This window comes from Balaenoptera acutorostrata, chromosome 11 (assembly GCF_949987535.1).
Source record: "Balaenoptera acutorostrata chromosome 11, mBalAcu1.1, whole genome shotgun sequence".
Taxonomy (NCBI): Eukaryota; Metazoa; Chordata; class Mammalia; order Artiodactyla; family Balaenopteridae; genus Balaenoptera; species Balaenoptera acutorostrata.
Window position 1 is genome coordinate 103,353,349 of NC_080074.1, and position 11,679 is coordinate 103,365,027.

At 44.0% G+C, this 11,679-nt stretch overlaps 1 protein-coding gene across 3 annotated transcripts in view; it reads left to right on the top strand.

Annotated features, from left to right (window-relative positions):
* Nucleotides 1–11,477, top strand: part of PARP11 (poly(ADP-ribose) polymerase family member 11) — a 34,487-nt gene extending 23,010 nt beyond the window's left edge. For 2 of the 3 annotated variants that reach the window (XM_057556486.1, XM_057556485.1), the window contains 4 exons: nucleotides 1,765–1,837; nucleotides 1,917–2,047; nucleotides 9,101–9,252; nucleotides 10,762–11,477. In XM_057556486.1, coding sequence (XP_057412469.1) covers nucleotides 1,765–1,837; nucleotides 1,917–2,047; nucleotides 9,101–9,252; nucleotides 10,762–11,078 — 673 coding nt within the window. In that variant the 3' untranslated portion in view covers nucleotides 11,079–11,477. The remainder of the gene's footprint in view (nucleotides 1–1,764; nucleotides 1,838–1,916; nucleotides 2,048–9,100; nucleotides 9,253–10,761) is intronic. The other variant, XM_057556487.1, reaches the window with a different exon arrangement.
* The last annotated feature ends 202 nt before the right edge of the window (nucleotides 11,478–11,679 follow it).

Consider the following 11,679-nt stretch of genomic DNA (forward strand, 5'->3'; position numbering starts at 1 on the left):
CTCACTCGTAATAAGAGAAATACAAATTATACCAGATTATTTCTTACCATCAGATTGACAAAAATTCTCAAGTTTGACAACACACTCCTTTGGAGAGGTTGTTGGCAAATAGGCATTCTCTACATTTCTGGGGGAAATGTCAATGAGTATAGCCTTCGAGGAGGGCACTTTGGCAGTTTCTGTCAAAATCAGGAATAAATATATTCTTTGACTCAGAAATGCCATTTCAAAGATGTTATCCTAAAAATTGGCACGTGGCCATGTACAATGACAAAGGGACAGACTTGTTCTTTGCAGCATCCTTAACAGTAGCAAAGAGTTGAAAAAGGCTAAATGTCATCAGTAGGGGGCTTGTCATCAGTAGGGGTGTGTCCATGCAGCAGTGTCTGCCCTGTGCCAGGCTCTGTGCTAGGATGCTCTCTTACCTACTGATATAGAAGGATCTCTAAGAACATAGTCAGTGAAAAAAAAGAGCAGCTGCAAAAGACACATGATTATGCTACCATTCATGTGTGCAAAAAAAAAAAAAAAAAGGCTTGTGTTAACCTCGAGAAGTTCTGGAAGAATACCCAAGAGACTAAAAACAGTGATTACTTGGAATGGAGGCAAGAGGTGAGAACTAGACCAAGGACTGGAGTGGGAGGGAAACTGTCCACCGTTCACTTTTTTATACCTATTCATCTTTAAGGATTTTCTTTTTAATTAATTAATTAATTTATTTTTGTCTGTATTGGGTCTTCGGTTCGTGCAAGGGCTTTCTCCAGTTGCGGCAAGCGGGGGCCACTCTTCATCGCGGTGCGGGGACCGCTCTTCATCGCGGTGCACGGGCCTTTCTCCATCGCGGCCCCTCCCGTTGCGGGGCACAGGCTCCAGACGCGCAGGCTCAGCAATTGTGGCTCACGGGCCCAGCTGCTCCGTGGCATGTGGGATCTTCCCAGACCAGGGCTCGAACCCATGTCCCCTGCATTAGCAGGCAGATTCTCAACCACTGCGCCACCAGGGAAGCCCCCTATTCATCTTTAAATCATATGATTGTGTGATCTTCCCAAAGTTGAAATGAGTTAAAAAGTACGCTAAAGATAGACTTGAAATTTATGAATTTCTTCCATAACCTCCAGTCACCAGAAAGGATTCATATCAATATTATCAGTTACAGCCTTTTGCCATCAAGCTCCCCAAGATCCTTGTCTTTTTCTGTGTTCACATCCAGTGGCTTAAACATGGTGGATAACTTTACTGGCTTCTCCGCTGAGTGAGTTCATGCGGACCGTGCAGGGGGATAGTGGACAATAAGGAGAGAAGGGTTTAGGTTTGAATTAGATCTTGAAGGATGTCAAACGTGCAACCGAGGGTTTTGGATGGTATTTAATAGTCAGTATACATCTGTTAAAGAGGTTTGTTGTTTTAATCAAGAAGTTTTGATTTTCTTCTTGGAAATTCCTTTTCTTCACCGAAAATCTTCCTACATTTAAAAGAAATTCTGAAAAAATAAGAAAAACAAGACTGAATTAAACGACTATTTTTGAAATCTTAATGTTATGTAGGATTAGACGTTTCCCATCAGATTTCTCAATTCAGCCCCTAAAAAGCTGCACACAAGCCGATATTCAATAAATATTTTAAAATAAAGAAACCAAGGAGTACACTTAATTGCGTTTGTCACAATACCTCAGCATGAAAATTCAGCTTGGGAGAAAACGTCTAAGTCATTGACAGTGATTCTAATCAGCTTCTAATATTTTGTTTTGTCTTTTCTATTTAAAGTTATATCTGTGAAAATGAGGCCATCCCCATGCCACTCCACTGGGAGAATGTGAATACCGACCTGCCCTATCAGGTGAGAGCCGCACTGACCAACTGCAGGTGGGAGAGATTGGAAAGGACCCCAGTAAAACTGTGCAAACTTCTCTTTCCAGCTCATTCCTTTGCACAATCAAACACACGAATACAATGGAGTTGCTAGTCTCTTTGGGAAAACAGTGGATCGCAACAGAATTAAAAGAATTCAGAGAATTCAAAACCTAGACTTGTGGGAGTTCTTTTGCAGGTGAGACAGTTTCTACTCTGAACCCCCTCCTTGGCCTCTGAGACTTTTACAGTCTCAGAGACAGTGAAGCACAAGTGTTTAACCGTATTCATTGTCAGTGGCACCACCACGTGAGCTGTGTAGACGCACTGTGCGTGTTTTGACCTGGTTTTTCAGCTCTCTTCCTCATCCTCAGGGAGAGCTGCTCCGTAAGCCAGCACCAGCACCCCGTACAACACTGTCTGACAGCCTCTTCTGCACTGCTTTCAGAGTTTCGAGCTGGGCATCGTGGCTGAATCAGCATTACCAGGGGTTCTGGGGAGCTGTTTAGTTCTGTTACTATGACTTTGTTGGCTCAGACTTCCTAGCCTGTGAGTCATTTGCTTGTTTTTAGTTTTGAAGGACATTGTAAAACGTACCTTCAAATTCCCTGCTTAGCCCGGAGTTTATGTTCTAGATTTAAAATCTCCATTCATTACTCAATTTAGGTTGGAAATGACCCATTGGATTGCTTGGTGTGCACTTAACCTAAAACTAAAGCCCATTACAAGAAACTTACAGGTATTGTCCACATCAACACATTGTGCTGTATTTTTCTGAATAACAAGCATTACTTAAAATAAGTGATTTTCTGAAATACTTTTATTAAATCTGTGTTCAAGGTTTGATTTCTAATATTTTTTAATACAAGCATTTAACATTTAGTCAGGAAAATTTCAAATAATAGAGTCTAATGTCATGAACCCTGTGTATCCATCATCCTGATTTAACATTTATCTAGATTTACCATCATAATCTATCTCCTCTTTTGCTATGTTATTGTTGTTGCTGAAGTATTTTAAAGCAAATCCCAGGCCTTAACTCATTTCATTCTCATATACTTGAAAATCAGGCTGACTTTTGTTTGGTGATAATATGCGGAATTCTTTCATGCTTCTGGTAGGTCAGTTCCTACAGCCTGAGTAAACTCCAGGTTTTATTCTCATAATAGTTTATATCATAAAATAAGGGTTTTCAGCTTGTATTCTTTGTAATTTTGAGTCTTTGGGCCCAGCCCACTTTTATTTCTGACAATACTGAGTTTAACTGAGTTTAGGTTTTATTCAGGTCTTGTTTAGGTTATTCTTTTGTAGAGGAGGATGGAAGCCTCCGTCTTCTTTGATCTTATTCTCTCAGTGAATAAAGTAAGTTTTCCTAAAATGTTCTGATGAAGACTTAATTCCTTCTTCTTAATCGGGCCTCTGAGGTGGAATTCCTATCAGTCTTCCTCGTAATTTGAGACCTCAACTAATTCCTAGTGGTAGAAATGTTCCAGTGAATCCCCAACACATCATATCCTAAGAATCTCACTGGAGATGTTTTTACTCTGTAGATGCCATTCATGATGTTATGTGAGGTCGGCCTATAGAAATCTGTGATGGGAAATGAACCTGCCACCTGCCGTGACAGCAGAAAATACTGAGTCACATTTTAAAGACAGCCTGTCATTCTGATCTCTGCCTGAAGGACGAAAATAAAGTCGTCCACCCCATTGTCACGTAACCTGTGACTCACTACACAGGCGGGAAGCCCACATGAGTCCAGCAGATGTCAGTTTGCATGTTGTCCAGGCCTTCCTTCCTTCCTCCCTTCTTCCAGCAATATGTTCCAGAACCAGCTTTGTGCCAGGCACTGTTCTAGGCGCTCGGGATGTACGAGTGCACAGGACCAGAGCTTGGACAGAAGTAGGGTGTGTGTGGGGTGTCACGGAGCACTTCCTAAGCCGGTGTCGTCTGGGCTGGAAGCAGGAGGAGAGGGGAGGGCACCCCAGGCATCGGGAGCAGCATGGGCCAGAGATCGATGACAAGAGGGAATGCAGAACATCGAGAGGATTTCAAATAGGACAGAAGATAGGATGGTGGTGAGAGAAGGTGCTGGAAAAGTACTCAGGAGGTAGAGCGTGCAGGGGTCTGTGGGAGACCCACCGGGTGGCCGTGCGGTCCCCTCCATCAGCCTCATGAGTTGGACTGACCTGGCGTCCGGGTCAGGGAGTTGGCACAGGCCAGGCCGCGCCGGGCCTTGTAAACAAACCAAGGGGTTTGGGTTTTTTCCCTGGGACAGTGGAAAGCCACTGCAGGACTTTAAGCAAGAGAGTGATGGAGCGGATTTGCATTTTAGAAAAATAATTTATCAGGCTGCACCGTGGAGAAGGAGTTTAAAGCAGCGGTTCTCAGTTAGGGATGATTTTGCCCACCAGGGGATGTTTGGCAATGACTGGAGCTGTTTTTGGTCATCACGGTGTAGGCTGGGGGGGTACCAACTGCGTCTGCGGGGCGGAGGGCAGGGATGCTAAGCATCCTGCGGTGCACAGGACGGGCCCCACAACAAAGCGCCCCCCAAAGCTGCTCAAAGCATCAGCAGTGCTGAGGCTGAGCAACGGGCTTAAAGGGATCACAGAAGGGTGACCGACTTAGGAAATTGCTTCAGTCTTTACAAATGTGACACACTGGATGGCCTGAACCAAGGTGCTGTCTGTACCACTGCAGTGAAGAGGACTGTTTTGAGATATTAGAGATACAGAATGATATTGCCTGGTACTTGATTTAATGTGCATGATGGGGTGGGTAGGGGAGATGGGAAAGATAACTACAAGGATTCAGACTTACTTGTTCTAATTGACTGAGGGAAATGGGTAGGAACAGGTTTTGGTCTGGGGAGGACGGGGAGGGGTTAGCAGTTGATACATGGGTTGGGAGCTCAAGAGAGCAGTGTAGACAGAGATAAAGGTTTTGGAGTTACTGGGAAGTGTGAGGTCATAGAAGCCAAAGGAATTCATAAGATGACCAGGTATTTTATGTCGATTAGGCAAAGAAGGGGGTAAGGACCAAACTCTGGAAGGGAGGAACAGAGGAAGAGAAAGCCCAGGGAGGAAACTGAGAAGTAACCACATAAAGTGGAAGAAAACTCATAGAATGTGGAATCACAGGAGCCAAAGGAAGAACGTGGTTGACACAAGTATGTGTCATCCTCAGGGTCACATACGGCAGAGATGCCAAGAAAGATGAATGTTGAAAACGTCCTTTGGATTTTGCAATAAAATGTCCTTGGTACCCTAGGCAAGAGCAACGTTGGTAGATGCTATACCGTGTGTATAGCAAATGCTGACAACTCTTTCAAGGCGCTCGGCAGTGAAGAGAGTGAGAGATGTGAGAAGATGGTGACGTGGGCGTGGGAAGGGTGCTTGGTTTTGTTTTTCGAATTTAAAGATGGGAGAGACCTGAGGATATTTACATTATTATAGGAAAGAACCTACGCAGAGGGAGAGTTTAAAAGACAGCAGAGAGAGGGAGGGGTAATGGGGTGGGACTCAGAGAACGTGGGTCAGAAGGAGAGAGACAGGGTGGTCCAGTTAGATTTACAGATGAGGAGGGGGAGGGGATCGGAGATGAGGTAGGTCAGGGAGTTCCTTCCTGATACTTTGTTTCCTTGGGGAAGGAAGAAGTGAGGTCGCCTGCAGAGAATGAGGTGCTAGGGAGGGGCATGTGAGGGAGAGAGAGGAAAAGGGGAGACAGGAAACAGCCGCTGTGGAACATGGCGGGGAGAAAGAGCTAACCTGGGAACCATGGGGTCTCCATCAGTGTCGAGGGCTTAGCTGACGTGGGAACGTGCGGATTTGGGGTGGGAACCATGGCGATATTTGATTGATTCCAGCACTCCCAATTCTAGAGCAGTGAGGGGAGACGGTTGGACTGGTCCAGGGTGGGGGGAAGGATAAGGTAGCAGGAAATAAGAGCAGGGAAGGCTGCTGCTTTGTTAAGAATGCTGATTTAGGTGCGAGGTTCTCCATCCTGGCTGCCTGTCAAAATCACCTGGGGAAGCTCTTTAACCTGGGCATCTGTCACCCATCCCAGAGCCACTGAATCAGAGCCTCTGCGTTCTGACAGTTTTATCTTTAAAAAGGTCTACAAGTGATTCCGGTGTTCAGCCAGGAGGGAGAACCGCTGGTCTAAACTGGACGAACCTGTTTCAGTCCAGAGCGCGAAGCTCTTCCTGCTGCATTTGGAATGTGGGGCACACCCAGCCTGGCCCGGTTGGCACCCTAGTCCCTGGGGGGGAGGGTACTTTTAAGACATCTTTGAGAAGTGGGTGCAACAGCATTTTCAGTAAGTTCAGAGATGAGTGTGGGGTTGGGCGAAGGTGGGCAGGGTGATGGAGAACCTAGTTTGGTTTCAGTCCTGTGACTTTCCCTGAAGGTTTAACTGGAGCCCAAGAGGCCCTGGAACCCAATGTTAGCCTTTCTAGAGCAAGGTCACAGTGTGAGTCTCCGCGTGTCCTGGGTGCCTTGGCGATGGGCACTAAAGTAAACCGTGCACACCATGGGGGGTGCAGAGCTGTGACCACCCCATCCCATAGACGCTGTACCTATCCGGTGACTGAGCAGAATTTCGGTGCCCACACTTCCGGCTCTTTCACTAACCACCACTTCATTTATCTTATCTAAGAGAGACTCGAGTGAATTTTCAAACCAAAGTTCATTCTAATCTGCGCCTGCAAAGTAGTGATGAGTGAATATCTTGATTATAGCGTGGATTCTAGTCATTATAGACCGTGAAGCTTAATATTTGAAGGACGTTTGTTAAAGAAATGTTTACTTAGAAAAAACCAGAATGAATTCACTGATGCTCCGCTAACTAAGAGGACTGCCATAGTGGTAGGTGGATAAGCCCCTTAGACAGTGTAACTTGATTTCTACGAGTGGTTGAGAAAGGTCCTTACGATGGAGGCGAGATGGAGAGATGGGTGCCAGGTGACCATACAAAGGGAAAAAGTAATACCTGGTTAAGAGTCTTATCAAAGAGTAACTTGAATGGCATGCATGCTTTCTTCTTGAGCCCTTCCACATCTCTGTCAGGAATTTGGATGAAAATGTAGGAGGCTTGCGTATCACACTTGTGGAAGATTCAAAACTAGAAGGGGAAGCTTACTTGTAGGGTGAATTAATCAGGAGTCAGAAAGACCTTGGAAGATTGAAACAGTGAGTCTAAACAAATATGATTATCTTCTCTTAAAAAGATTTTTTTCTTAGTTAGAAAAGCAACAAATGTGCATTGTAAAAAAAACAAGGCAGACAGTACATAAAGGTCCAAAAAGAAAGTTGGCATAATTTGTTCTTTGTGAAAACGTGCTGGCTTTTTCTGAAATAAATGTTTGTTTAATGCACATCTTCCTAATGTCATGCTTAATGGTCTGAAAAGACTGTCTCCAGTAGATGAAAGCATATGCATTTGAATTTTGATACATGCTGCCAGAGGGCTCTGAGAACGACCATATACATTTCCATTCCTTCGGCATTTAAGGGCAATTGTCCTTCCCCCCAGCCCCGAACAGTCCCTAAGCTGCCTGCTCTTTATAAATTCTATACTTTTAAAATTACTATATCAAGATAAAGCTTAATTGAAATAAACCTATTGCATGAGATTTAGACATCAGTTGCACAAATCTAGCGAGCCGAGAGAAGCCTGCTTTGAGAAAGCCCCGGCAGCTTTAACTGACTACAAGCTTCCGTCAGTAGCGTGACGCCTGGTGCAGAGCGAGCTCAGCTGGGCGCCATCCCATGACATCTGGGCTCTGTTTCTCTTTCTTCCCAGCATTTTCGGAATAGAAGGTGTCCAGCAGATTCCTGCCCACTAAAGGCTGTCCAGGGTGGAGAAAGGCCTAGAAGCTATGCCCTGGGAGGAGTAGTTGAGACAGTGGTGTCTGTTCACCTGGGGAAGAAAGCCTATCGGTGTTCACAGTTATTCCTGGATATTTGGAGTTGTTTTGTGTTAAGCGTTTGGTTGTTCTGTGTTCAGAAGGGAATAACTAAGACCGAGAGTAGAAGTACCAGGGAGGCAGATTCTGGTTCACCGTCGGGGGGTGGCTTTCTCACAATTACAGCTGATGGCCAATAGATCGGCTGCCGTGCGGAGCGGGGAGCGCCGGCCACAGGGTGAGCTGAGCAGGCACGGGGCAGCTCTCATTACGGAGTTAACAGGGGAGGGTTCTTTTTAATCTTTAAGACATCTTTTGAATGAAATATATTTAAATGAAAATGCCGCCAGTAGTTTACAGACACCCATGTACCTACCAATCAGATTTAACATTTTAATATTTGTGACATTTTCTTCATCTTTGTGTCTGGGTTTTTTTGTTTGGTTTTTTTTTTTAAGATACACAGCATTAGAGATCAAGGTGGAGTGTTTCCCCCATCCCCATCCTCTCCTCCTTCTTTCCCCCTCAAGTTGCAGTGATACCTTCTTATCCGTGTTTTTATATTTTTTACTACCTATGTTTGTATACCTCTACAATACACATTATTATTTTGAGATATAGGTCTCTTTTTGCATCATTCTTTTTACATTAAGCATTATTTTTCAAGAGGTATCTATGTTAATACATATAGATCTAGTTCATTATTTTAACTTTCATGTATAAATATATAATTATTCCTTTTGCTGTGAAAGAATTTTAGGCTGTTTTCGGTTTGTTTGTTTTTTTACTATTACAATAAGTCCTACATTGAATATCATTTTATGTGTTGGAAGAGGATTGTCCATTGGCAAGAGGTTTGAACTGGATGGCTTCATGTCCCTTCCAGCCTTAAGATGCAAAGTTCAGTTCAGTTTAACCAACATGTCCTACTCCGGGGATAAAAAGATTAAGGCATGGTCCATGCTCGAGGAATTCACTGTTGAAAGACTCTGTGAACTATGTATTATTTACTGTTTGTAGTGTCATTTTTAAGCATCTGTAAAGCTTGGTTGGTTTAGGCGATCAGTCACCTTACTATGATGGGGCATTGTCTGGGATACCTATAGTTTTTGGTATAATTTTCAACATTCAGTGTCAATATTAACTAATAATTTTTGATGAGATGATTTATGTGTGCAAGATCATTTGAGATTATTTTTTTCCAGAGCTATGTGTCCACTTATGATGTACGTTAAAGAACTGTGTTCTGTTTTACCCTTTCTATTGAGGTTTGCTCCTTGAAAAATTTATAATGCCACTTATGGTAGCTATCTGTGTGTTCTGTGTCCGTGTATTGTGTTTTAGGAAAAAGGCTCAGCTCAAGAAAAAAAGAGGCGCGCCTCAGATTAATGAGCAGATGCTGTTTCATGGTACCAGCGGTGAATTTGTGGAAGCAATTTGCATTCATAACTTTGACTGGAGAATCAACGGTGTACACGGTGCTCTCTTTGGAAAAGGTAACTGTCAGGATCCAGTTGGAGCGCTCGAAGAGACTCTCCTCTCCTGAGAGAGGAGTGACTGTTCGCAGCTCAGGGGCCTGAGAGTCACTAAGGTAGACGTTACTGTACTGGGCTCCCGGCACACCCTCCGAAAAGCCTCTTCCTGGGTGTGCAAGACGGAAGGAAGACTTTTTACACCTCTGCCAGGTTAGATAACCCCCCAAGTCCCAGTCACTCAGATGGGGCATCATGTCCAGATTAGCTGGTTTTTGCATTATGACGTTTACTTGCCACGCATGAGTCCCTTCCATGGATAAACCCATACACTGAACTGTTTTATGTCAAGTACATAGAGCACTATAAAATAAATCAATTAATGTGTACACTGTACGTAGGTCTATTTTTTGTTTTGTTTTGTTTTTTTAGAAAATGATAGGTAGGAATATTAATGAGCGTCAAGGAATAATGGGGGAAATCCTCACCTTTTTTCTAATGTTGTGGAAGTCTAAGTTGTCCAGTTTGTGCTCACTACTCAAGCAAATTAAGGAGAGAGGGGAGGGGAAAAGGTAAGGGGTGGACATTTCTTTGCTTGGTCCTTATTTTGTACCTTACCTCCAGCAAGAGAACTGGCTACCACTCAGGATCAGGAGGTGCTACATTTTTAAGAGTAAATTAATTTTAAAAATAACGACTTTAAAGGCCATCCCATTTATTTAACTGTAAGAGGATCAGAAAGGTGTTACATTAAGTCCCGTCGGATTTGGGTAATAGACTTTGCAGTTCATTTCCGAAATGTTTTAGGTTAAGTATTCCCTTAATGATGTCAGCCTCCTAGGCCTACCATTTTGGAAGAGTCGGATTCTTCACGGAGGTTTCCTCTTTAGGCAGCGGACAAGTGAGCTTGTCCTTTTGGAACGTTCAGGTGTGAATAGCATCACACTCTCCGGAAATCTTTTCCTGGATATGGGGTTCTCTCGTCTCCAGAAATGTTATTGAACAGTTACCCTGTAGCACAGAAATGTGGTTTCTTGGGGTTTGAAATCATCTCTGCAGACCCATGGTTTCACTGTGCTCTCCAGTGGATGCTTAGATGGGTGGGTGGTGGATGGGGAAAGGGTGGAAGGAAACAGAAGTGGGAGGGAGGTCCGAGCAGTGACAAGGCAGGTCCTGTCACTTGTAATCACAGAAACCATTTGTATCCATCTTACGTATTGGATTTCTTTATAAGACTCTTTTTGAAAACACAAGTCTGGTTGCTACGTTTTGGTGGGGACGGGGATGGCGTTGGTGGTGGGGACTCTGGTCTGTACTAACAGATCTATCCCAGTGGCAGCCTGCATCACAGCTGTCCATAACAGACGGATTTCTGTTCTTTTCTTTAAAACCTACCGGCGAGGAAATTCCATGTCTATTCCTGTTACACAATTCCATGTGTCTCTCCCCCTAACAATCACAGTGTTTTTTTTTGCTTGTGTTTCATACACTCCTTGGAGTAATCTTGGCTCTTCGGGCTCCTTTTTGTTTAAGGAACCTATTTTGCTCGAGATGCTGCTTATGCCAGCCGCTTCTGCAAAGACGACGTAAAGCACGGAAACACATTCCAGGTTCACGGCGTAAACCTGCAACAGCAGCATCTGTTTAGAACGTACAAATCTATGTTTCTTGCCCGAGTGCTGATTGGAGATTACATAAACGGAGACTCCAAATTCGTGCGCCCTCCTTCCAAAGACGGGAGCTACGTGAATTTGTATGACAGCTGTGTGGATGACACCTGGAATCCCAGGGTCTTCGTGGTGTTCGATGCCAACCAGATCTACCCCGAGTACTTGATAGACTTTCACTGATTTCATTTCCAAGCTTCCATGGTCGAAGAAGTTTTATTCTTTTTCGCAGGGAGATCTGCTTGCCGGTCACCTAGCTGCTCAATGTTAATTATCTGATCCTTTTGAAGCAGATGTGAAAGAAAGGGGCCTCCCTATAAAAAGACATACTGACTTTAGGGTTGGTTTGTTGTTGTTTTGTTTTTGTCCATTACTCATGTTTGTTACTCATGTTTGTTACAGATCGATACCATTGCTGTTTTAACACCTGGGGTGAAAGACAGCGCTCAAAACGCAATCAGCTGAGTCCCTCCATCTTTAAAGTTTACATCCGTGTCTTCAGGGTAAATGTTTTCAGCTCAAATAGACTTATTCATATGTATGTTCAAAAAATAAAAACATAGACATAAAGGTGTCCCTTCAGAGGAATTGAGCCTTTGTAAACGAGTTCTGAAATGATTGTCCACCGATCTGTGTGTTGCTTTGTTAGTCTTCCGAAGCGGGGGTGGAATTTAAAACCTTGAAGCAGCCTGAGTACCTTGAGAGAAATAGAAACAAGAGAGTCGTTGGCAGTGCTGCCAAACAAGCCAGAAGGAGAGGATCAAGACAGGGTGTCCTGCTCCCG